Source organism: Xenopus laevis, chromosome 1S (genome assembly GCF_017654675.1).
Source record: "Xenopus laevis strain J_2021 chromosome 1S, Xenopus_laevis_v10.1, whole genome shotgun sequence".
Classification (NCBI taxonomy): domain Eukaryota; kingdom Metazoa; phylum Chordata; class Amphibia; order Anura; family Pipidae; genus Xenopus; species Xenopus laevis.
Window position 1 is genome coordinate 16,368,686 of NC_054372.1, and position 27,806 is coordinate 16,396,491.

The following is a 27,806-nucleotide window of genomic DNA, read 5'->3' on the forward strand; positions in this document are numbered from 1 at the left end:
TCCCTCACTTGCTAAACACCATCCAAGCCCTTCTTTATGTCGCGGCACACGCATGAGTATAATGAGTGAATGCCGCAACTTGCTTTGCACAACATGGCTGCTCGCACTGGGAGTTCCCTCCTGATGAAAGTGTCCTAGCTCTGGCAGGCAATAAATAAAAACTACTGTTACCCCCAGCCCAGAGTGTGGTCTATTAGCCAGCACCTTTGGTTGGGGATAAGATTTTTGGCCAAAAGTTGCCCTTTAAGTGTCTCTTTCTCCAGTGCAAACAATGCTAATTTGGCCAGTCTTTCTTCATAGCTGAACATTCAAGAAAAATGAAGATTTCACGCTCACAAAGAAAAAACCAAATCCTTTTATTTGATTCAAAAGTTACAAAAATAGAAATACAGCATTATCTTTCTCGAATGTTCATTATGCTATGGTGACTCTGTTGGGGAGTCCTGGTAGGATTGCACCTCACTTTGATGTTATTGGGAGTGCGCCTTTTAAACTCTTTTGTTTTTCTTCATAAGTGAGACTATCCATACCCTTGATCAGCTTAGTTGCCCTTTTTCGGACTCTCTTTGATTCAATAATAAACCCCTGTCAACAGTTATAAAGGGTCCCAATGGAAAAAAATGCACATGGTCACACCCGTGAGACACCCCAGTCATACCCTGTTATGCTAAATCCCCACCTACAGCCAAGCACACCCCCTTTGTGAGCCAAGAATTCCCCTTCCCATCTCATGTATCCCCTCTACCATGGGGCCCCTCACAGAAGTATCCCTGTATTACCCTAATGGTGGCCCTGCCCTGAGTTTGACATAGACTCAGTGTGCCTTAAAAGAGGACTAAAGTCTAACTAAAGAAGTAGGTAGAAATGTTGTACATTATGTTTTGTGCTTCTGTACCAGCCCGAGGCAACCACAGCCCTTTAGCAGTAAAGATCTGTGTCTCCAAAGATGCCCCAGTAGCTCCCCATCTTCTTTTCTGCTGATTCACTGCACATGCTCTGTGCTGCTGTCACTTACTGAGCTTAGGGACCCACTCACAATATACAGTACACATAGAATAGAAATGTCACAATATAAGGCTGATTAGTAATTAATACAGATAATTACTACATGACAGCACAGAAACCAGTGCAATTAGCATCAGAATTTAATAATCAGCAAACCTGTAGCATCAGCTTATATTACAGGGGAAGCTCATTTTCTGCTGGATAATTAGTGATGAGCCCTAAGCTTAGCTTCTCAACAGCCAATCAGAGCCCACTGAGCATGTGAGTGTCACAGACACTTTCCAAGATGGTGACCGCCTGTGACAAGTTTGAAGTCCTGGATCATTGCTGCTATTGACAAGCTGAAACTTTAGCCTCGTGCAATAAGTTCAGTATATAAAATATGACATTTTTAGCCACATTCATTTTTAGGGTTTAGTTCTCCTTTAAAGGGCATGTAAATTCTAAAATAGAATAAGGCTAGAAAAATGGGATTTTACTTCCCAGCCATGCAGAACTCAAGCAGCTTTGTTTATGACGATTCCTCAGCAGCCCAGACCACACTGAGCATGTGCACAGTCTTAGTCTTGCAAAGATGTATAACAAAGTTACAAGATGGTGACCCCCTGTAGCCAAATTTGAAAGCATAAATTATTTGTTTGATTAGGCTTGTGGTGCAGTAAGTTCATGTTTATATTTAGTATACAAAATACAGCATTTCTAGCCTTATTCTATTTTAGACTTTACAGGCCCTTTAATATGATGTAAACTATCTGTTGTGTATGTTTTCATTTTGGGGATAAAGTTTTCCTTTAACTCATGGTGAACTCTGCCCCTAATTTGGTAATTAGAACAGAGTTCAGCTAATAGCCCCAGTGAAATGGATGCCCCTGGTGTTTATTTACACAATGTACTCGAATATGTTCTAATCTAGGTCTCAACCCTAGAAAAGGAGGTAATTAAACTCTTTCTTCCCTTGAATGGTACCAAGTTTGGCATTTGGATAATGCAAAAGGGCAGCCATGCTCAGAGGCCTCTTTCAGCCCAGAAATAATTCATGGCACAATTAAATTCTTGGTGTCAAGCCACAAGAAATCCTGTCTATTTTTTACCCTTTTCCTAGCTGCTGTTTCCTCCTTCAAACCTTGTTTCAAATAGCTGACCAGTAAATGCTACTTGCTGATCGGGCACTATGGCTTAATAGACCAATAGGAAACGTTTTACCTTTTATTGCAGTACCGCCCCCACCATAAAGTTTGATATTATATCTTACTGGATATTCATAGGTTTGTGCATTATAAATAATGCCATAAAAGAAATCCATGGAGCCCTTTAGCAGGGGATAAGAAAATCCTTTAGCAGGCTATGGGCCCACAGGCTGTTGTCAGGCTGTATATTATTGCAGGCAGAGAGAAGCAGATCTGCTCAGTGCCCCTGCTCCATTGATCTTTGATCACACACAGGCTGAGGTCAGTCCAAACACTGACTTCAGCTCCTCTGTGTGTGACCTCACACATACTTTCAGATTCAAATCAATGGAGCAGGGACACTGAGTAGATCTGCTTCTCTCTGCCTGCAATAATATGCAGCCTGACAACAGCCTGTGTGCCCATAAACGTAGACTCCATTTAGACCGAGACCTCCAGCTCCACTCCATTTTTTTTTTTAAAAGGATGGGCAAGGCCATAACGATTAGGAAATAAACTAAACGAATAAAACAAATAATATAATTATTATATATAATAACTAGTCAGCAGTTGCCCAAACAGAGATACTCTCATTCCCATTCCACACTATGCTTAGATGGGGAACATACTGTGTCCTCATATTCCCAACATTCCTGCACAAGATCATTAAGTCAGCTGGAATTCAAGTAAAATGGAACGTTGGCCATACATGGACTGGCCAGGGGTATTAACAGCACGCCCTCTTGCTTTAGTTCTACTTTAAAAAGCACAAACACGACTGACTTGTGATAAGACATTTTAATTGTATTTAAGTCTACGTCCAATATTTGTTCCTATTTGGTATACAAAACAACACACATCAGGTATCATGATCATTTCAATCTTGTGTAGTGACAGTTCAATGAATATTATTTGCATAGAAAATGAGTTATAATTAGGGATGCCGAACCCCCCTCCTTTGCAAAAGATTCACCCGAATAACGAACACAAAGTAGGGGTTGGGAAGGGGAAAACTTTACTTCCTTGTTTCGTTACAAAAAGTCATGCGATTTCCCTCCCCGCCCCAATTTGCATATTCGGATTCGGTTCGGCTGGACAGAAGGAGTTGGCAGAATCCAAATCCTGCTGAAAAAGGCCGAATCCCGAACCAAATCCTGGATTCGGTGCATCCCTAGTTAGAATTACAGGAGCATTTTGCAAAGCTAAAAGTCAACTGCCAACCAACCCACCTAGCAGAAGCATATACACAAAACAATATGAATATGGCCACTAATTGCCATTTAACGGTTTTCCCAGCTTCCTTTTCCAGCTGTAATGATCTGATTTAGACCTCTCTGAACCAGACACCATTCATCAATTGGACTGTAGCTGCTGGGATGCTCTTACTTAGACACAAAGCTATCCATTGCAAAAGTTCTCAGTAGAGCGCTCTGAGCAAATTGACATAAATTTGTTTCAAGGGTTTACATTTCCTTTAATAGCATTAAACTCAGTGATGAAATGGGAGTTTCTTATCAACAATGATGCGATCTACTCGTTACCAGTCCAAGATCTACAGGCAGGTCACAATCTAACTTTTGGGCACCATGTGATTGGATAATTGCCCCTTATGGAGATCCCTTAGATTTCTTACAATCAGCACACTCACATGCATCCAATAACAAGGCAGCTTTTGAAAGTAGAGAAGTCCAATGAAGATGAACTTCATCCTTCCTGAAGGAACACCTACCCAACGCTAGAGTAGTTGAATCCCAGTGAAAGTGCAAACAGTAGGGTATACTTACAGTAAGAGCTAGATAGTGCAGGGATCCCCAACCTTTAGAACACGTGAGCAACATTCAGAAGTAAAAGGAGTTGGGGAGCAACACAAGCATGAATGATGTTCCTGGGGTGCCAAATTAGGGCTGTGGTTGGCCATTAAGTAGCCCCTATGTGGATTGTCAACCTACATTGAGGCTCTGTTTGGCAGTGCACCTGGTTTTTATGCAACTAAAACTTGCCTCCAAGCCTGGAATTCAAAAATAAGCTCCTGCTTTGAGGCCTATGGGAGCAACATCCAAGGGGGTTGAGAGCAACATGTTGCTCATGAGCTACTGGTTGGGGACCACTGAGATAGTGTAAAGAAATAATACTTTGGTTTATTTTATCACAGTGACTCCCTCCTTGCGTATCAGTCCAATAATGACTTTTTTTTTTCAAACGGCTGAGAGGAACGGGGAGAAAAAGAAATCAAAGGCAAACTTCAAAGCCGTATGGACATCTCGCCTCCAGTCTTGCTCTATTTTCACATGTCTGGAGGCTGGCGTAAGATTTGCCATGCAGTTTAAGCAGCTTATGGCTTTCAGTTCAAAAACCGGCCACTTGCTGCCAAGGCGGCCCTCTAGGATGGTGCTGAACTCTATGATGCTGCTCTGCCGCAGGTTCAGTAGCACTTGCTTAAACTCGTTGCTTGCCCTCAGCACAATATCTTTCGTTATGTCGTCCTCTTCCATCACCTTGCTCCCGTTTCCCCCGTTATAAGGCATACCCACGGTAACCTCAAATTTGTACCGGTCAAATCTTTTCATGTGGCATGAATTCTTAGAGAGGAATTTTAAGCGGCAAAGCTCCTCTTCTGCTATGGGGACGTTCTGTGGATCACACGCTGGGTAAGCTTCGCCATACAAACACCTCATCCAATTTCCTATAAGAAGAGGAAGCATATTGATCGCAGACTCTGCACTGTTGTCAATTTCTGTAAGCCGGACATATTTGAACCTGCCTGTCCAAGTTACCCTGTGCCCTTCCAAATGACTGCACAGCATCTGGGTCCGTGCCATATTGGTTTCTTTCCATGCTCTGGGCCCACACAGGAAGCCATACTGGTGCCAAGTCAAAGTAGAATTATAAACCTTCATGCCTTCAGATCGATAGACGTATACCCAACAAAACATTACTATGGCGGTGATCCAAACCAGAATAAGCTTCACAATGGAGCTTTTAGTTAGGGATTTAACCATATTGACTAAGGAATAGTTCGCTTTAGACCACCAACGGAGAAGCACTGGAACGGTGCATAAAAGTAAAGTTACCACAATCTTTGTCAGCTCTAGGGAAATAAACCACTTTATGAAATGGACAATGCACATGACCACGATGCCCACAATAAGTATAGGCAGAGCAAAGAGAAAAAGGAAATAGCCTACAGATGCCCGGATAAGGCCGATGGTAGTGGATTCACGTACAATTACAACAGATAATTCGCACCACATAAAGCAAACCAAGTAGGGCACCAGGTAACAGTAGAAACCTTTGAAATTCCTCAGCTGCGCCATTCTGAAGAACAGATAGAACAAATACAGAAAGAGAAGGCACGGGACGCTAATGTGAAATACGATAAAGTGGCCAATAGGCACCGTAAAAAACGTTCTACTAAGAGTCTTGATGTAGGGCAGAGATATTGGCAAAAGATCCATTAGGGAGAGGGCACCAGCAGCCACTTCTGTTATCAAGGCTCGACGGGTGTAAGGCTCCGCACTAGTGCTTAAACTCAAGTAACTGGTGATGGTGAAAAATATAGATATGGTGGCCAGTTCTGAGCAAGGAATCCAGTGTCTGTCTGTGATTGGGAAGGAGAAGATGACAAAGAAAACAGATATTAAGAAGTGCAAATACGGCTCCATGTGATTCCAACCAAAGTTCACTTCGGCTTGCTCAACGTCCAGATTGGGCTCAAATCGAAGCAACAAGTCAGTCAAAGTGCGGAAATTCTCCCAGGCTTTGCTGTCCTGGAAAACCTTGAGTGTGCAAATCACCATGGAAATAAAGGACAGGTAGAAAATGATCAGAGGGATAAAAAAGGCAAAAAAATCTATGGTGAGATTGCTGATAATGAAAAAGAAGATCAAGGCATTGATGTGATGAGTAGGGATGATAGTGGACAGCCAGTGCATTCCAGCCTTGGAGGCGGCTTCAATCAGGTACTCCTTCAGTTCCGTAATGACATGAAGGGGGTATTTCATGATCTGGCGAGCAGAGAAAAAGTCAATGAAACACACGGTAATGATGAAATGGAGTCTAGACTACACAGCATTTTGAAAAGTCAGTGTTGGAACACCTTATTATTCACATGGCTTGAAGGAATTCCTAGTTAAAGTCAAACAGACATGCTTTTATGTAGGTAGCCAGATTTATCTCAGTACTTCTCTACACCATCTCAACAGTCTCTCGATATAGGATCAACATGAAAACCTGCAGGCTTAGGTTGTAACTAAATATTACTTATTACTTAGGTTATAGTGGGTACCCAGAGTGAAACTGACAGTTTATCATTAGACTTTAATGGGGTAGTTCACCCTAGTGGCTAATTGATTGGGGTCAGTGATGCCATCCAAAAAACAAATGTTCTGTAAAGCTACAAAGTTATTGTTTTATTATTCATTTTTCTATTCAGGACCTCTTGTATATATAGTCATATAGTTACAGAGTTAAATCGGGTTGAAAAAAGACCAAAGTCCATCAAGTTCAACCCCTCCAAATGAAAACCCAGCATCCATACCATCATTGACAGTTAGATCCAATATATCTTATAGGGGGGCTTCCTTTCCTAACAGATGAATTCGAGTTCACTCAAATAACTGATTCCAGTACAAACAAAATGTAACAAAATAACTGCCTTTTGCACAAATCCTGCATGTAGAGAGACATGATGTCTGATGATTTTAATAGAGTGAGCTCTAATACATCTTCTAGGCAAAAGGAGCCCTCCTATAAGATATATTGGCTCATTCATCTGACACCCAACTCCTGAAAGAAGACAGAATGAAGAGAAACAGAGGCTGAGAGAGGAATAGTGAAGATAAACTTGCTTATTTCAGAAACGCTACAGAATTTTTAAATTGGTTGTATTTAGAAAGTTTTGTTATTTCAGTATGATGAAGATTATATTAAATTTTCATTTTCGTGATAGTTCCCCTTTAACCAGATGCCTAAATTTGGAGGAAAGACTACAGGGAAGTGTAAGGACTGTCCTGCACTAAACAAACAGCACCATCTAGGGATCCTTATGTATCCCAAATCCAACTGCGCTTTTAATTTAATGGTATTGCTACACATTAATGGTAATAAAAAAAAAACAAGTCATAGAGTAGAGTCATTTACCTTTTGTTGCAGAGGCAGCTCTTCTGGGCTCTTCCCAGCAAACTCGTCATCTTCATCATCGTGTATAATCAAATTGCTTGGGACTATCCCCTTTGCATATCTCTTGGTGATTTCAACAAAATCATCTAACGCAATGAAGCTTTTTGCTGGAAAATAACAAAAACTTGGCTTATGCGTTGATGGTATAACATACTCGGGGAACAAAACCGGAGTGGGGCGCCCTGCCCAAAGCCAAAGAGAAAAAGACTGTTATACAGGCATGGTATCCCTTATCCGGAAATCCCTTATCCAGAAAGTTCTGAATTATGGAAAGGCCGTCTCCCATAGACTCCATCATAATAAATTAATCTAAATTTTTAAAAATGATTTCCCTTTTCTGTGTAATAATAAACAGTAGCTTGTACTTGATCCAAACTGAGATATAATTAATCCTTATTGGAAACAAAACCAGCCTATTGGGTTTATTTAATGTTTACATGATTTTCTAGTAGACTTCAGGTATGAAGATCCAAATTATGGAAAGATTCATTATCTGGAAAACCCCAGGTCCTAGGCATTCTGGATAACAGGTTCCATACCTGTACAAGAAATTCCAGGTCACCAGTATATACTAAATAGATAGGTTAGGTTCTATGCAATGATATACAGGTATGGGATACGTTATGCGGAAAACTGTTATCCAGAAAGCTCCGAATTACTGAAAGGCTGTCTCCCATAGACGCTGTTTTATCCAAATAATCCAAATTCTTAAAAATTATTTCCTTTTTCTGTGTAATAATAAAACAGTACTTTGTACTTGATCCCAACTAAGATATAATTAATCCTTATTGGAAGCAAAACCAGCCTATTGGGTTTATTTAATGTTTACATGATTTTCTAGTAGACGTAAGGCAAGAACATCCGAATTATGGAAAGATCTGTTATCCAGGAAGCCCCAGGTCCCGAGCATTCTGGATAACAGGTCCCATAACTGTTTATATCATCTACATCAGATGGGTTCACTTTCACTTCAATAAAGAGATGGTCATGAGTCACTAAGGAACAAACACTTGAATATAGTTTTTTTATACAAATTCTGCAGATGTATACCACAAATCCCCAAATGAACAAAAAAGTAATTTAAATCTAGCATCCTGGAAGCAATAATGCAAAGATTCAAACACTTTGTGTTACAGTTGGGAGAATAATGTAATATAATGAATTGTTTAATTAAGGACACAATAAATGGGACATGGGTCATAGACATGTGCATGCATAAACACAAACTGGTAGATGAAGTTTAACGGAACAGTAACATCAAATAATTAGTGTATTTATAGAATGAATAGATGTAGTAGTGTTGACCTGCACTGGCAAAAATTGTGTATTTGCTTCAGAAACACTACTATAGTTTATATAAATAAGCTGCTGTGAATGGCTGCCCCCATGGCTACACAGCAGTTTGTTTATATAAACTATAGTAGTACTTATCTGTTATCTACTGTGTATCCTGTGCTTGAATGGCTGCCCCCATGGCTACACAGCAGCTTGTTTATATAAACTATAGTAGTACTTATCTGTTATCTCCTGTGTATCCTGTGCTTGAATGGCTGCCCCCATGGCTACACAGCAGCTTGTTTATATAAACTATAGTAGTACTTATCTGTTATCTACTGTGTATCCTGTGCTTGAATGGCTGCCATCATGGCTTCACAGCAGCTTGTTTATATAAACTATAGTAGTACTTATCTGTTATCTACTGTGTATCCTGTGCTTGAATGGCTGCCCCCATGGCTACACAGCAGCTTGTCTATATAAACTATAGCATAGTTTCAGAATCAAACACACCAGTTTTACCAGTGCAGGGCAACACTACATTATATTTTAATTACTTTAAAGTGCGTTCATGTTTTGGTGTTACTGTTCCTTTAACATGCTGGGTATCCCTGGAGTAAATACAAATAAAAGAAAGCACTGGTGTAACCCTGGGGAAATGACTGTGCACAAACAATATTTGTAACGCCATCATCCAGAACACAATCCATATCCTGTATACAAAGCATTAGCTTCCACACTAGGGAACATGCACAGTAGAAAAGAACCAATCATCTACTCACATTCACTGCTGACTAAGCGTTCCAGGATCCTCCGCTGCTTCTGTGCTGCCTTGGGAATGGGGCCAGGCTCGTTCTTTCCATCTAGAAAAACAAATTCCATGTTTAATCTGGGGGTTCATTATCTCTCATAAAGTCACGAAAACGGCAGTGGTATCAGTTTGTTCTGATAATCTGTAATAATAGGAGGTTACACGTATACGCTGTCTAAATAAAAGCTATTTTAGTGACATTTGGGGGGTTATTTATCTAAGTCCGATTATATCTCAACATTTTCTGCTACAAACTTCGATCAAATCCTCTAGTTTTTTTACACTTATTTATTATTCAATTTTTCCGAAAACTTTCTTTGCGGTAAAAAAAAAATCAGATTTTCACGTTTTTTTCAGATTTTTCACCCGAAAACTCAGAATTCTTATGTTTTTTGCACGAAACCCAGCGCACATCAAAAAATCATTGGAATTTATATGCAACCTCGACAGGTCCGAGATGCCGGATTTTCTGATTTGGACTTTTCCATCCTCGGGGTTTAATAAATTCCGAAAAATTCGTGATTTTATTTAGTTTAGTTTAGTAAATAACCCCTCTTGGTATGTTTTAAGTGAGGCATTTTATAAAGATAAGAGAAATGGTTATATACGTTACTTCATACTTAACACATTAAAAAAAGGGAAGAATCTGTTGGGATATGACATAGAACTAATGACCTGTATGTTACTGCTGCTAATCCTGCTCCCTACAGCAGCTGGTATCCACTTGGTTTGCCTTGCACTCACCTTCAGCATTGACCTGGCCCACATTTTCCAGCAGCTCAGACACCGACACCTGTTTCTTCTTCTTTGGGTTTAATTTCCAGTACATGACCAAGGCAGCCTTCCTAACTGCCCTCTCCAAATCCGTCTCGGATGACAGTTTCTTCACCTCACTTTCATTTTCATTTGTAATTCCTTAGGAAAGAATGCTCAGCTGTTAGTAGACTCTGGATCACATTGACACACACTATACATGTGCTGCTTGAAGGAGAACTAAAGCCTAACTAAAGACGTAGGCTAGAAATGTTGTACATTATGTTTTGTGCTCCTGTACCAGCCCAAGGCAACCACAGCCCTTTAGCAGTAAAGATTTGTGTCTCCAAAGATGCCCCAGTAGCTCCCCATCTTGATTTCTGCTGATTCACTGCACATGCTCTGTGCTGCTGTCACTTACTGAGCTTAGGGACCCACTCACAATATACAGTACACATAGAATAGAAATGTCACAATATAAGGCTGATTAGTAATTAATACTAGGGATGCACCGAATCCAGGATTCAGCCTTTTTCAGCAGGATTTAGATTCGGGAGAATCCTTCTGCCGGCCGAACCAAATCCTAATTTGCATATTCAAATTAGCGGCGGGGAGGGAACCCACATGACTTTTTGTCACAAAACAAGGAAGTAAAACATGTTTTCCCCATTCCCACCCCTAATTTGCATATACAAATTAGGATTCGATTCTGTATTCAGACGCACCTTTCATGAAGGATTCGGGGGTTCAGCCGAATCCAAAATAGTGGATTCGGTGCATCCCTAATAAATACAGATAATTACTACATGGCAGCACAGAAACCAGTGCAATTAGCATCAGAATTTAATCATCAGCAAACCTGTAGCATCAGCTTATATTACAGGGGAAGCTCATTTTCTGCTGGATAATTAGTGACGAGCCCTAAGCTTAGCTTCTCAACAGCCAATCAGAGCCCACTGAGCATGTGAGTGTCACAGACACTTTCCAAGATGGTGACCCCCTGTGACAAGTTTGAAGTCCTGGATCATTGCTGCTATTGACAAGCTGGTGAAATAAATTCAGTATCTACAATATGCCATTTTTAACCATATTCATTTTTGGGGTTTAGTTCTCTTTTAATGTTATTTTCACACAGGACCCTCACAATATGACAGTGTTTATTTTAGGGATGCACCGAATTCAGGATTCAGTTCGGGATTCGACCTTTTCAGCAGGATTCGGATTTGCATATGCAAATTAGGGGTGGGGAGGGAAATTGCGTGACTTTTTGCCACAAAACAAGGAAGTAACCCCAGTGATACATTTCAAAGCTTCATATGACAGTTACACCTGAGTGACCTTTAAATCAGAAATGGATTCCTCCCACACAGCTCAGTAAATAGTGACAACACCCTGTATCCGTGAAGTATAAAAGCTGGTGTTTACACATGTAGTGATTGTGTAAGAGAATAAATAAGCAGGTCAGATTTTTAAAGGGGAAAGTACAATTGCTTAGAATACTTAGAGCACTTTTGCAATTTTAAAACCATGGCCCCTGCTGTTCTGGTCTGGGTGAGGGTGGGGCAGAAAGGCAAAAGCCTTTGACACTTTACTGCTCAGTTCTTTGGCTCAATGTGTAAAATACAAAGTTGCCAGCGATACGAACGGAGCACAAACCAACCTCTTCGCTCAGCCAGACATCTCCGTAACAACTTGACGGCATCCCTTCGACCTTGCTTGGCAGATGCAATAAGCCAGTCGACAGCCGCACAGTTGTTTACCTCCTCGTCTTGCTCTTCAGCGAGTTTCAAGTAGGACTTTCCAACCTGCCACATGGAATAGGCAGATATGTTGTTGCGTGTGGGTAAGAGAATGTTATATCCAGAATGTTATATCTCAGCTCGTCCCTGCTGCATTTACTGCTTCTTACTCATTACAAAACGTTAGACATAAAGTATATATATATGTTAATTAGGGATGCACTGAATCTAGGATTCGGCCTTTTTCAGCAGGATTCAGCCGAATCTTTATGGCTGGCTGAACCGAATCCTAATAATCCTAATAACAACATTTTGGAAATAAAAAGAGGGACAAAAAAGTTACCGCGCGCAGTGCAGCAAATTTTTTGACCACTTTCGTTTTTGTGGCCACACCCCCTAATTACCATGTTCAAAAGTTGACAGGTTATGAAAGTTTGAACATATTTCTGTGTTTTTTTTCCCAGTTATTACAGTTTTGCTAATGAAGGTGAATTGCCCTTTAAAGGGCACATAAAGTCTAAAATAGAATAAGGCTAGAAATGCTGTATTTTGTATACTAAATATAAACATGAACTTACTGCACCACAAGCCTAATCAAACAAATAATTTATGCTTTCAAAGTTGGCTACAGGGGGTCACCATCTTGTAACTTTGTTATACATCTTTGCAAGACTAAGACTGTGCACATGCTCAGTGTGGTCTGGGCTGCTTAGGGATCATCATTAACAAAGCTGCTTGAGTTCTGCATGGCTGGGAAGTAAGGCGGGGGCTCCCCCTGCTGTTCATAAGTATGATTGTTTCCCTGCTCAGCAGTTAGGGACCGTCTGACAATTCCTATCCACAGCAGTAAATGAAGGGAGAATTTCACTGCATACAGTCAGGTTTCTTATAAAAACGGTACACATTTTTTAATTAAAGTATATTGGAGATAGGGTTCTTTTTCATTAAAGAAAGTAAAATGGGATTTTATTTTTTTGCCTTGACATGCCCTTTAAGCCGAGGGTCTAACCTCTCCCAAGAGACCGGTTATCCTATATTGCTACAATTATTTATTTGCTTATCTCAAATAAATAAAATTGTTACAAAAGTATATATATATATATATATAGTATATATATAGTATATATATATATATATATATATATATATATATATATATATATATATATAGCACTCCTAGGCAATAATTCACAGCATGTCAACGTAGCAAGTAAATTGGAGAGTTTATTTGTGGTCCAACGTTTCGGCTCCACACAGGAGCCTTCCCTGACGAAGGCTCCTGTGTGGACATTGGACCACAAATAAACTCTCCACTTTACTTGCTACGTTGACATGCTGTGAATTATTGCCTAGGAGTGCTGTCAATCTCTGCAGCTTTTCTACATATCTTTCGGACTAGCACCCAGGCTATGGATGAACTTTTGGTTGTGCACTCTATCCAGCTAGCTTTATATATATATAATACACAAAAGCCATGAATATCCTGTAAATTATATCCTTATAAACGGTGAGTTCTGATGTCATCAGTTATAAACGGTGAGTTCTGATGTCATTTCTGTCACATGACTCACTTAAATTTGTGTATTATAATAAATAAAGTACCCCCAGTTGTAAAATATGAGGATATTAGAAGTAACCTCGGAGTTCCATGACCTGTATAAAAACACTCGGCCTTCGGCCTCGTGTTTTTATATGGTCATGAAACTCCTCGGTTACTTATAATATCCTTATATTTTACAAGAGGGGGTACTTTATTCACTATATAATACACAAAAGCCATGAATAACCTGTAAATTATATCCTTATAAACGGTGAGTAGTGATGTCATCAGTTATAAACGGTGAGTTCTGATGTCATTTCTGTCACATGACTCATTGAAATGTGTGTATTATAATAAATAAAGAACCCCCACTTGCAAAATATGAGGATATTAGAAGTTACCTCGGAGTTCCATGACCTGTATAAAAACACTCGGCCTTCGGCCTTGCTGCATATAATATATATATATATATATATATATATATATATATATTATCTGCAGCAAAATCGGGACTTTCCAGTACAAACGAGGGTCTGCAAGTTGAGCTGTCAAAAGAGGACTGTCCCTCTTAAAACGGAACAGTTGGGAGGTATGGCATATGCAAACGGAAAGGGAAATCACGTGACTTTTCGTCATAATACAAGGAAGTAAAAACATTGTTTCCACTTTTTCCTTTCCCGTCCTTAATTTGCATATGCAAATAAGGATTTGGATTCGGTTCGGTATTCGGCCATGAAGGATTTGAGGGTGCGGCGAATACCAAAATAGTGGATTCAATGCATTCCTAGTATGAATATCCCCTATTGTAAAATATAAGAATATTATAAATCAACAAGGACTTCCATAACCATGAGTAGTCACAGAGACCAGGAAGGGTGTCAGAGACAAGAGTCAGTGGTTAACAACGGCCCTGGCCAGGGGTAAGCGAAAGAAAAAAGTACTTGCTTGGTGCCCAATATGCTTTTTTTACATTGTTGCACTACAGAAGTCCAAAAAAATCTAATTAAAATGTTTGCTTTTACTATTTTTCCTAGTTACAATAGACCAGTGGTCTCCAAACTGGAGGATCCAGGACACAGCCAAAAGGCCAGTTAGAGTGATAATTGGTGGAAATGGCTATATTCTATTTTAGATACCCCCGAAAGCCCAATTTCAAGGTTGTATGGGGGGGGGGATTTGGGGTGAAAATCTTTAGCTGTTGTACATATTATTGGAACTGTCATGGACTGACTGATGCACCTATCTATATCTCTTACCATGTCACAAGCTAAGGGGAGACTTAACAACGGACAAAAAAAGAAAAAGGCCTGCTTTTTTTGTATTTTTTGTTATTTGTGCCCATGAGGAAGACCAATATGATCGAAACGCGTTGGGCTCGCCTTTGATTTTTGAATTCTTTGTAAATGTTTCTTTCTTTCTTATGTAATAAATATATTATATAATTTTTGTAAATTGAGTGTGCAATCCTTTCCTGGTTATATTTTAGATTTGGAGACCCACATGGGGAGCCTCCCTATGGATTAGCACCTCGCACCTTTCCCCTTTAATGGAGCAACTGCACAGATTACGAACCCATGATTTTTATTTTTTTTGCAGTTTTGCAGTGTTTTATTCAGCACAAATAGATTTTCTTAATGTATCTCACCACGGTCACTTCATACGATATACACGTTAGATGCACTGACAGCAACACAGAGAACACACAGCGACTATCCTTTCAGCTCAGACACAATCTCTGTACCCCAGGAAGTGTAAAGCCACAGAGTTACCCTCACCAGGGGATTTCTGATCTGCATTATACAACCTGGCACTGCAGTACTGCAACTGTCGGCTGAGGATGAGGCTGAGGAAATACTGAGCAGTGTAAGCGCTCTTAGAACATACACAAATCTGCACCTTGATGGTCTTTGTGGTTTGACTTACTTATCTTTTATCATTTTGACATTTCATGAAACTAACTCAAAATGAACAAATGGAGATTGAGTATGCCTAACAATCATACAGGTAACACTACAGGGCGGCTAAGAGGGTGATAAGGAAACAGGTAACCTGATAACAATGGATTCTTATGCAAGCTGAAAATATGAGCTTAGTTGGAAACACAGAGAAGCAGGATTGTACAGCAGGATGAGAATTAGAGAGTAACCCAAGAATGAAGTACAGAGACTCTTTAACTGAATTATTATTACGTATTTATAATATTGCTTTTTTTCTACCTTGGCTAGGCCTACATTGCTGAGTCGACACTGTACCTGCTCTAACAACTGATATAAAATATATTTATACCACTAGGATTCAGCGTGATCATGATTCTTTGCCAATTCATATGGTGCAAGATGAATTGTGTAAATTACTGATTAAGAAAAATGAAATCGGGATATATTCAAGCAAACAATGTGCTCTGAGCTGATCTCTATATTAACTCAATAGATATATTTTAACTCAAATGAGGGATGTTTATACAGTATAATGGCAATTTGGGCAGATTTTCTGAAAACAGAATATGCATTAAAAAATAAAATAACAAAAATAGCATTTGGGGAGGGAGTGTGACTGTGGGATAGCAGGTATAGTAGGGAGAGATGGTGCCTATAGTAACAGTGGGATAATAGACTCTGGGAAGGGAGTGTGACTGTGGGATAGCAGGTATAGTAGGGAGAGATGGTGCCTATAGTAACAGTGGATAATAGTCTCTGGGAAGGGAGTGTGACTGTGGGATAGCAGGTATAGTAGGGAGAGATGGTGCCTATAGTAACAGTGGATAATAGTCTCTGGGAAGGGAGTGTGACTGTGGGATAGCTGGTATAGTAGGGAGAGATGGTGTCTATAGTAACAGTGGATAATAGTCTCTAGGAAGGGAGTGTGACTGTGGGATAGCAGGTATAGTAGGGAGAGATGGTGCCTATAGTAACAGTGGGATAATAGACTCTGGGAAGGGAGTGTGACTGTGGGATAGCAGGTATAGTAGGGAGAGATGGTGCCTATAGTAACAGTGGATAATAGTCTCTGGGAAGGGAGTGTGACTGTGGGATAGCAGGTATAGTAGGGAGAGATGGTGTCTATAGTAACAGTGGATAATAGTCTCTAGGAAGGGAGTGTGACTGTGGGATAGCAGGTATAGTAGGGAGAGATGGTGTCTATAGTAACAGTGGGATAATAGTCTCTGGGAAGGGAGTGTGACTATCGGATAGCAGGTATAGTAGGTAGAGATGTGTCTATAGTAACATTGGATAATAGTCTCTGGGAAGGGAGTGTGACTGTGGGATAGCAGGTATAGTAGGGAGAGATGGTGTCTATAGTAACAGTGGGATAATAGTCTCTGGGAAGGGAGTGTGACTGTGGGATAGCAGGTATAGTAGGGAGAGATGTGTCTATAGTAACATTGGATAATAGTCTCTGGGAAGGGAGTGTGACTGTGGGATAGCAGGTATAGTAGGGAGAGATGGTGCCTATAGTAACAGTGGGATAATAGTCTCTGGGAAGGGAGTGTGACTGTGGGATAGCAGGTATAGTAGGGAGACATGGTGCCTATAGTAACAGTGGGATAATAGTCTCTGGGAAGGGAGTGTGACTGTGGGATAGCAGGTATAGTAGGGAGAGATGGTGCCTATAGTAACAGTGGATAATTGTCTCTGGGAAGGGAGTGTGACTGTGGGATAACAGGTATAGTAGGGAGAGATGGTGCCTATTGTAACAGTGGATAATAGTCTCTGGGAAGGGAGTGTGACTGTGGGATAGCAGGTATAGTAGGGAGAGATGGTGCCTATAGTAACAGTGGATAATAGTCTCTGGGAAGGGAGTGTGACTGTGGGATAACAGGTATAGTAGGGAGAGATGGTGCCTATAGTAACAGTGGGGTAATAGTCTCTGGGAAGGGATAACAGGTATAGTAGGGAGAGATGGTGCCTATAGTAACAGTGGATAATAGTCTCTGGGAAGGGAGTGTGACTGTGGGATAAAAGGTATAGTAGGGAGAGATGGTGCCTATAGTAACAGTGGATAATAGTCTCTGGGAAGGGAGTGTGACTGTGGGATAGCAGGTATAGTAGGGAGAGATGGTGACTATAGTAACAGTGGATAATAGTCTCTGGGAAGGGAGTGTGACTGTGGGATAGCAGGTATAGTAGGGAGAGATGGTGCCTATAGTAACAGTGGATAATAGTCTCTGGGAAGGGAGTGTGACTGTGGGATAGCAGGTATAGTAGGGAGAGATGGTGCCTATAGTAACAGTGGATAATAGTCTCTGGGAAGGGAGTGTGACTGTGGGATAGCAGGTATAGTAGGGAGAGATGGTGTCTATAGTAACAGTGGATAATAGTCTCTAGGAAGGGAGTGCGACTTTGGGATAGCAGGTATAGTAGGGAGAGATGGTGCCTATAGTAACAGTGGGATAATAGTCTCTGGGAAGGGAGTGTGACTGTCAGATAGCAGGTATAGTAGGGAGAGATGGTGCCTATAGTAACAGTGGGATAATAGTCTCTGGGAAGGGAGTGTGGCTGTGGGATAGCAGGTATAGTAGGGAGGGATGGTGCCTATAGTAACAGTGGGATAATAGTCTCTGGGAAGGGAGTGTGACTGTGGGATAGCAGGTATAGTAGGGAGAGATGGGGCCTATAGTAACAGTGGATAATAGTCTCTGGGAAGGGAGGGTGACTGTGGGATAGCAGGTATAGTAGGGAGAGATGGTGCCTATAGTAACAGTGGGATAATAGTCTCTGGGAAGGGACTGTGACTGTGGGATAGCAGGTTTAGTAGGGAGAGATGGTGCCTATAGTAACAGTGGATAATAGTCTCTGGGAAGGGAGTGTGACTGTGGGATAGCAGGTATAGTAGGGAGAGATGGTGTCTATAGTAACAGTGGATAATAGTCTCTGGGAAGGGAGTGTGACTGTGGGATAGCAGGTATAGTAGGAAGAGATGGTGCCTATAGTAACAGTGGGGTAATAGTCTCTGGGAAGGGAGTGTGACATAACAGATATAGCAGTTTGAGTAAAAGTTCAGTGAATGAAAAGCTAAATATGACAAACAATTTACCTCACTTTGTGCCTTTGCATCTCCAGTCTTTGCTTTTTCTAGAAGTTCCTGAAAGACAGCTTCTTGAGGGTCAAGTTCATCATTCATGTCATCTGTTTGTGTTGTAAATAAATATACATCAGAAATCTACATTTAATTCTTTTTAATAATCAGTAAATATATATATATTGTTCAGTGCTCCAGTGAACATTTGATTTTGCTCATTTTACTAACCAGCATCACAACACTTTCCTTGTGAACATACATCTCTCTGGATCTGACCAGAAGGCAGCACTGCACTGTTGTTACAGAATGTATCAGATAAGCAGTTAATGAAAAGCGAAATAGTTTTGAAACAGGAAAAAAAAAATTTGTGTAAACTGCAAAAGTACTTGGCACAGTTTTCATTTTATTTTCTTTGTATGGTTTGTATATCCTATCTGTTCCCAAATAATTGTTTTTCCTCAAATGAAAATATGCATTTTAAGGGATAGATATGATTTGTAATTCAGCCAAAATGTTTTTCAGCAACTTATTTATTATTTGAAAAAATCCTCAAAAAATGTGGATTTGTTCCTAATTTACGGCAAAATTACTTTGTGGTGGGTTGCACTAAAAATAAGCAAGTTTTAGTAAAAGGTAGAGAGTGACAATTTCTATATTTAGAGAATTCCTCTACATTTCCAAAAAATACAGTGAATTTTTCAGATAACAATATCTTCCAGAGGAAAGGTAAAGCAGAAGGAATCATGGGAAGGAAACCAAGTTTAAATCAGGGGAAGATGCTGATCAGATCCAAACTACAGGCCATGTAGAAACTGCACCCTTTGCTTTGCCTGCACCCACGTTGTACAAACCAAACAGGGGTGGGCATTGTGGGGCCTGGAAAAGTTAAAGGGATATTGTCATCGGAAAACGTTTTTTTCAAAACGCATCAGTTAATAGTGCTACTCCAGCAGAATTCTGCACTGAAATCCATTTCTCAAAAGAGCAAACAGTTTTTTTTTATTCAATTTTGAAATCTGACATGGGGCTAGACATATTGGCAGTTTCCCAGCTGCCGCCAGTCATGTGACTTGTGCCTGCACTTCGGAGAGAAATGCTTTCTGGCAGGCTGCTGTTTTCCTTCTCAATGTAACTGAATGTGTCTCAGTGGGACATGGGTTTTTACTATTGAGTGTTGTTCTTAGATCTACCAGGCAGCTGTTATCTTGTGTTAGGGAGCTGTTATCTGGTTACCTTCCCATTGTTCTTTTGTTTGGCTGCTGGGGGGGTAAAAGGGAGGGGGTGATATCACTCCAACTTGCAGTACAGCAGTAAAGAGTGATTGAAGTTTATCAGAGCACAAGTCACCTGACTTGGGGCAGCTGGGAAATTGACAATATGTCTAGCCCCATGTCAGATTTCAAAATTGAATATAAAAAAATCTGTTTGCTCTTTTTAGAAATGGATTTCAGTGCAGAATTCTGCTGGAGCAGCACTATTAACTGATTCATTTTGAAAAATTGTTTTTTTCCCATGACAGTATCCCTTTAAGTTATAGCACGGATATCTCAATTATGAGTTCTGGCTGTTCAACCATGGATCCCATTTTTTAATTTGTCGCGGGATAAACACTGGAAACAGAGTCAGACTGAACAAATGTTTTTTTATAATGTAGGTTTCTTCAACAAATTCAGCAAGAGCAATGTCTGGCCAGCATTATGGGAAGAGGTTTATACATCATAACATAATCCCTAGATTTGGCAGTAGACATGTAAAGCATTAGTGGACCAAATTAGGTTGATCAGTTTAGCCCTTTGACAGTCAGTTCACATGATGGGCCCATACAGTCCTATTAAGAGATGCTTCCATGGCCTGGTGTGTTCCATGTTCTATGGGGCCTGACCAATATCTGACTGTGCCCGGATCACATATTGGCATCATCTCATATCAACAAACAAGGCTACTGTGTAACTATCGGCTGGTGGTCTGAGCAATACGGACAGTTTGTGAGAAAGTGTGGTCATGGGTGATCAGCTGGGATTGTTTTTATCAAGTAGAAATAGGAAATGTATTGCTGGACATGTTTCATTACTTCTGGTCCTGCCTTTTAATCACTCAATTATGGGAGAAATTGGAAAGGTTTCTCTCTCTTAGGGGCAAATTCACTTAATCGCCAAGCGCCTAACGTTAGCGAAAATTCGGCAGCGTCATGTCAATTCGTTACTTCGCCAATTCGCTAGCGAAGTGGACCTACTCTAGTGCTACTTCGCACCCTTACGCCAGACGAAGTAGTGCTATGGCGAAGGGTCAATGTAACTACGCTAATTCACTAACTTGGGCATTTTACTGAACGTTACATCTTGCGCCAGAGTTGCCTTCGCCACCTCAGACCAGGCGAATAGAGTAGATAGGGCTTGCTTCAAAAATTGTTTACATTTTTTCTAAGTCCCAAAAAACGCTGGCATTTTTACCTTTTTTAAGGATGATAGGCTGAAAAAGATCGTAAATTTTTTTCCCCCCTACATTTCCTAACATATGGCACATAAACTATACAGTGGGCACATGTATAGGGCAAAATAACAACTCTATTTTATTTTATGAAGGTTTCCCAGGCTTGTGTAATGTAATGTATTTGCTGCTACATATACGTCCATTCAACTTTAACTTGGCGCCATATGCAAATTAGGCATCGCTAGCGTAACTTCGCTTTGCTTGACGAATTAACACTAGTGCAAATTCGATACCGTTCGCCTCCCTGAGCGCAACTTTGGATTTTAGTGAATTCGCGCAGCACCGGCGAAACTACACCTGGCGAATTGCGGTGAAGCTGTCGCAACTTCGGATCTTAGTGAATTTGCCCCTTAGCTTAGAGAGAAAAATCAAACTATATCCAAAGTTGTGTAACAATCTCGTTATCGGGAAGCTTGCTTGGCGGCGGGTACACTCACAATGCACAGGGTATCCCTGCGGATTACAGTGTTCACCGATGCCATTTTGGGACCCTGGGCTTTCAACACAAGAAAGAGTGTGTAACAACAACAAGTCCGTGAACGAGGTACCGACAAGGATATAGAGGAGACATTGTCGAGAATCAGGCAAGAGGTTCAAGGCGGGCGGCAATAATCGGGAGTCAAAAAGTCAGACGGGAGTCAAAAACCAGGAATTCAGATCACAAACACGCTTCGGCAGGAACAGTAAAACGGGAACCAGCTTGGGCATTGTCAAAATGGTGGAGGAGCCTTTTCAAGATGATTTGGTGCCAAAGGTTCGAAAACCAGCACTCCAAGATGATGTCATGATGCCCAGTGTCATGGCCTGGGCATCAATATGTTCGGCGTCAAACGCCAGCATCAAGAAGACCCAAACCCGGAAGTGTGCGTCTGCTCCATTATTGACTTGTTTATGGAAAATAATAAACATGATAAAAAAAAAAGAAAGAAAATGCGTTGAATATTTTCACCTTTACAAGCCCTTCAGTTCAGCAAGACAGTCTGTAATACTGGATGTAAAACGGGTATGGAGTAGATTAGGGTGCGGCTGGTACAATCTCCATATGTGACATATTTTGCTATGAGTCACTACACTGGCGCTCCATGTCAGTAACTGAGCAGGACTGTGTATCTAAACATTATTGTTCCTACTAAAATAAATGTATCCCGGTGTGAGTAATCTGGCATTCATTCCCCATATATCTCTCTCAGTCTGTAAAATGGGAAGAGACCTAATGTAGTAATGACAACATAAGAGCTTTCAGCTTGTATCAGATGCACTGAGCTCAACCATTATTACAGGATTTTGGCACCAGACATTATTGACATCTAAGGCTAATCTCCACGATATGAGGTTTGGCCACCCACAAAATAGCAGGATAACAGACTTGAGTTAAAGGTGTGCAACACAATATTTAAACTGTTAAAGGGATCCTGTCATCGGAAAACATGTTTTTTTCAAAACTCATCAGTTAATAGTGCTGCTCCAACAGAATTCTGCACTGAAATCCATTTCTCAAAAGAGCAAACAGATTTTTTTTATATTGAATTTTGAAATCTGACATGGGGGCCGCTAGACATTTTGTCAATTTCCCAGCTGCCCCTGGTCATGTGACTTGTGCCTGCACTTTAGGAGAGAAATGCTTTCTGGCAGGCTGCTGTTTTTCCTTCTCAGTGTAACTGAATGTGTCTCAGTGGGACACAGGTTTTTACTATTGAATTTTGATTTTAGATCTACCAGGCAGCTGTTATCTTGTGTTAGGGAGCTGCTATCTGGTTATTGTTCTGTTGTTAGGCTGCTGGGGGGGGAGGTGATATCATGTCAGATTTCAAAATTGAATATAAAAAAATCTGTTTGCTCTTTTGAGAATTGGATTTCAGTGCAGAATTTTGCTGGAGCAGCACTATTAACCGATTCATTTTGAAAAAAATTTTTTTTCCCATGACAGTATCCCTTTAAAGCCAGTAGCGTAATTTTAGTGCGCTGGGCCCCCCTTGCAACAAAATCTTCAGAGGGGCCTGGCGCACTCCGATCCCCATCCTCCTGCCCACATCCCTCCCCAACTCCACCCAACTTGAGTTCCCCTTCCTTGCCGCAGGTAAGAGAGCGGCTGGAGAGGAGGGTTTTTTAATCAGCTATAGAAGACACCACAGTCCCGGTTCCCCTGTTCCCTGGGTCCCCCCTGTGATTGCGGGGTCTGCTCCGTCTACAGTTACGCCAGTGGTTAAAGCTCAACCTCAGAAACAAGTAGCATTGAGTAAAAGGCATGCCATATTGACATTTGTTGGACAAGTATTTTGTAGCTCTATGGATATGGGAAAAAATACTCCAAATCATCCCTCTATCATTTGAATTAAAAGTGCCGGAAAGCTCTAGGTACAGTTTCGGGCAGGTAATTATGACTAAAAAACATGGCACCCAACCCAACAATATTTGGACTATTTTGTCTCACCATGCAACAAAACACTAGGATGACAAAAAACTAAATCACAGCAAGTGCTATTCCCTAGTTTCAGAAAAAAATGGTGAAATCCAAAACTGAATACTAGATTGGGTGTATCCCTAGTTCTTAACAATTATGTAATTGTAGACGTAACAATTACAATCTTTCTTGGAAAAGATGTTTCCAAGAAAGATCGTTTGTTTCAATACACACGTGTAGAGCTGAATCGTCAGATATACAGTTAGAAACAATAGAATTATTCCTGTATCTGACGATTCAGCACTAATAATGGCCGATGTTTGGGTCCCTTCAAAGGCACCCGATCAAAATTTTCCATGCAGCCCGATCAACGAGCCGACCGATATCCAAGTCTTCTGCCAATATCAGTCGGCTCTTTTCCCACTATACACGCACCGAATATCGTACAAAAATTATTTTTCTATGATATTATCTGTGCGTCTATGGCCACCTTTAGACTTCAGTGAATAAAGCCCCTTTGCAACGACTTACTTACTAACTACTGCCGCTGTTGAGGAGCTCTGGTTGCTATGACTTATTACCCCGGCAACCCAGTATAATCAGCACTAAATTATGTGCTACAAAAAAAAAAAAAAGAGAAATAACTACAGAGAGCCCAAATCTATTTACGATTTTGAAGTGATCAAAGAACTTTTGCATCATTAGGAACTTGTTTCATTACCTGTCACAGGAGAAAATACTGGGGGTGATGCAGGAGCAGACAAGCTGGGTCCTGGTGTGTGAGGGTCCTCCTGTCCCTCCGCAGGGGTGGCAGCATTGAGCTGAGATCTGCCCAGCAGGTGAGGGGGTGTGGATGGCTCTGAATCCATTGTATCTGAAAAGTAAAAACAAAAAAATAGATCTCTTCAACATCTATTAAAAAAAATCAATATTTCTTAATGTGCGACTCTTTCCTTGTCTGCAGCAGTGCAGTATAATGCCCTTGTTTTATATATCAACAAATATTCCCCTTTTGCTGCTGTCTCGTGCCATTGTAATTCAGGGCCCGTAATTAGGGATGGGCGAATTGTTTCACCTTGTTTCGCCGCGGAATTGCCACCCAACTTTGGGGGTCTGACTCAAAGAACAATCTCCCTGTAGGAATGTTGTCATCCATCGACCCCACGGAAACAGATCTATGCCAGATCTATACTTACATCCTTCTTCTGTCCCGTTGGCTATGAAGGACTGTACCAGTAAGAGACTGGAGGAGACATTAAAATATTTAAACAGTGAGACTCCATGCGAAGCGGTTTGATAATGCCTGGCTGTCACTGCAGAGAGTATGTATGGGGCAATGTGAAATATCTGAGCCATGTATGGGGTGAAGGAGAGTCAAGAGCACTTTGTGGTGGGTGTATCGTGTAGTTTATATGAGGGTGTGCTTAAGGTGCTGGGTTTTTATAATGCAGGAACCTATTATTACCTCTGGTCTGTGAGATGCATATAAACTTTGGGGAGAGCGAATGATTCTATAGACCCTTACAATAAAATAAATCTAAAGGGAAATACGTTTTATTAAGGTTGATGAGATCCAGAAACAAAGCGTGAATGAGAAATATTAAATGAACTTTTTTCTTTGACTCATTCTTCTATTTTCTCTTTGTAAATAATGTAAATATTGTAATATAGTATCATTCTGATATGTCATGATTTTAATTTTGTCAAAGTTTTTTTTTTTTTTAATAAAAATCTCTACAGTGGCTTGCTCTGGTTCTCCTTCATTACATGTATGTTAAAAAAAATCAGTAACTGATGCCATTCAAGATGCCCCTGGCATTTAGTGACACTGCTGGTGCATTAAAATAGGATGTTCCCTCCTCTGGTATGTAAGTAACTGTGCTCAGCAACTTCTGCATGACGCAGCAATCCGCTCTCTACTACTCTGCAAGTCAGAGAGAATTTCACTGCATACAGTCAGGTTTCTTATAAAAACTGTACACTTTTTTAATTAAAGTATATTGGAGGTAGGTTTCTTTTTGATTAAAGAAAGTAAAAATCTGATTTTATATTTTTTTGCCTTTACATGCCCTTTAAGCAGCACCCTTATATTCTGCTGCTTAAAGTGGACCTGTCACCCAGACACAAAAATCTGTATAATAAGTCCTTTTCAAATTAAACATGAAATCCAATTTCTATTTTTTATTAAAGCATTCATAGCTGTTGTAAGCTCATTTAAAAATTTCTGCTGTCAATCAAATATTGTCTGCCCCTCCTCTATGCCAGTGGCATAGAGGCGGGGCAGACAATTACTTTCACTTTCCATTCAGCACTTCCTAGATGTCACTGCTCTCCACACATTCCCCCGTTCTCTTTACCGTTTAATTGTGTAGCCAGGGCATGGAAATGGACATTGGGTCCCCCATTCTGGTGCACAAACAAGATTCTGAGATGACACAAGGCTTGTCTTAATAACACTGTCCACAAAATGGCTGCTGCCTGCTTGCTATAATTTTGAAATCCCAGACTGAAGGAAACAAGATTCAAATAATTTATATAGTGTAATTAAAGTTCATTTTGCTTGACCAATGTGATAAAATAGGATTTTGAATCATTTCTTTGGGTGACGGGTCCCCTTTAAATGAAATGTCAAACCTCATAACAAATGAATGTCAAATTGTCGAGACTGTTTTTAACACATGGAACATCCAGGTATCTTCTAATATCCTCTGATTTTAACAGCACATGGAGGGAGACTTTATTTATTTATAATACACTAATCATTTTCAATAGTCATGTGGCAGAAATGACATCAGAAGTCACCGTTTATAACTGATGACATCAGAAGTCACCGTTTATAAGGATATAATATTTACATTATATAGACATTGTGCCCAATAAACCAGCAGCACTAACCCACCCAATCGCTATAGAAATCCATTTTGTATAATGCTCTGCCTGTAGCCACACTGACTCTATCTGTATATATGGTCTCCCTGTAACTCAATATAAGGTGAGCCCCACTCTCCAGATACTGTATATACAGTGTATCCAGTGTTCCAACATGAACTCCATGTGCTGTTTATACACAGAGCCTGTACCCACCCATTCCAGACACTGTATCTGTATCCCACCCACTCCCAATACAGATACACTGTATATACAGACCCTGGATTCAGTAACACCAGCAGGTGCCCACCAACAACCCCAGATCCTTACTGTACATCCCCTGGATCCAATAGACCATCATGTGCCCACCACCCATCCATATGTACATCCTCTGGACCCAACACAGCAGCATGTTCCCAAGCAATCTCAGTACAGAGGCACACTGTATATACAATCCCTGTGCCCAGTATGCCAAAATACATAACACACACACATACACACAAACACACATACACACATATACACACACACATAAACACATATACACACACACATACATAAACACACATACACACATATACACAAGGGAAAGTTGTGCTCACCACTAATTTTTAAAACCATCAGGCGGGGGTGCAATGAGGGTGTGACCACAAAATAGACAAATACAAGAGTCCTCAGCACTCAACCCATTATCAACATATTGATATATATTATATGATATATATGAATCTTTCAGTAGCAGTAGCACAAAATGTCGCTGTCTTAAATATATTGATAATGGGTTGAGTGCAGAGGACTCTTGTATTTGTATACACACACACATATACAATACACACACACATATATATACACATACACATACACATACCAGTACGTAGCGATCACAGTGTCCCTTCCATGATCCCCTGGAGGAAAGATCCAGCCTATCACAGGCCAGCGGACAGACGAGCAGCAGCGGAGGGAAGGACAGATGGACATACACTGCTCGTCAGATGATTCCTCAGTGCAGCAGCGTCAGCAGCCAGTGAGTGTGTGAGATCCCTACAGGGGGCGGTCCCTCAGCTCACATGGCAGCTACACTAGAGCCTACAACTGGCCGGTTCTGAAGAGGGCGTGACGTCGTAAGCCATGTGACTAAGATGTAGGCGGTCGGACAAGATGTGGTCACGTAGGTGGGTGTGTCTGGCTCGTTATCACTGCTACACTGCTGAGCGGTGGGATTTCAATGTAAAGCCTGTGGTAGAGCCGCGTTACAATAACAGAGAAGCGCAACACTACCCACTGGTGGAATTGGGGCTGAAGTCCCGGGTGCCACCGACAATTCTATGAAATATTTACCATTTTCTTTTCACCTTTGAAATGGGAGTCGAATAAACAAGTTTATTATTATTGCTGCTATATGAAGTCATCGTTGTATCCAGGCCTCTCCTATCCACATGATCTCTCAGTCTCCTATTCAAATCAATGCAATTATGCAGCTCTCCTTTATTCCTGCAAATTTTCATCATTGGGACCGGAGCACGGGAAATTAAAAAAATTATTGTATCTCCTGCTCATCCCC

At 40.7% G+C, this 27,806-nt stretch overlaps 1 protein-coding gene across 2 annotated transcripts; it reads right to left on the reverse strand.

Annotated features, from left to right (window-relative positions):
- Nucleotides 1-4,156: 4,156 nt before the first annotated feature.
- On the reverse strand, nucleotides 4,157-27,333 carry wfs1.S (Wolfram syndrome 1 (wolframin) S homeolog). 2 transcript variants are annotated; one of them, XM_041579399.1, is made up of 8 exons: nucleotides 27,114-27,333; nucleotides 24,099-24,251; nucleotides 18,502-18,593; nucleotides 11,849-11,993; nucleotides 10,180-10,350; nucleotides 9,407-9,487; nucleotides 7,311-7,531; nucleotides 4,157-6,175 (listed from the first exon to the last, which is right to left on the reverse strand). In XM_041579399.1, exons 2-8 carry the CDS (start codon nucleotides 24,244-24,246, stop codon nucleotides 4,367-4,369), a joined length of 2,667 nt encoding a protein of 888 aa, XP_041435333.1. In that variant the 5' UTR covers nucleotides 24,247-24,251; nucleotides 27,114-27,333; the 3' UTR covers nucleotides 4,157-4,366. The 2 variants fall into 2 exon arrangements, with proteins under 2 accessions (XP_041435333.1, XP_018098528.1); XM_018243039.2 differs by having other exon boundaries at nucleotides 7,311-7,456; nucleotides 27,114-27,331.
- Between the last annotated feature and the right edge of the window lie 473 nt (nucleotides 27,334-27,806).

Bases quoted from the DNA above. Each gene is read 5' to 3' on its own strand.
- wfs1.S (XM_041579399.1), bottom strand. From the start codon at position 24,246: ATGGATTCAGAGCCATCCACACCCCCTCACCTGCTGGGCAGATCTCAG. The intron at 18,594-24,098 runs GTAATGAAACAA...CAACACAAACAG, and splicing joins AGTATTTTCTCCTGTGACAG to ATGACATGAATGATGAACTT. The intron at 11,994-18,501 runs GTAAATTGTTTG...TCCATGTGGCAG, and splicing joins ATGCAAAGGCACAAAGTGAG to GTTGGAAAGTCCTACTTGAA.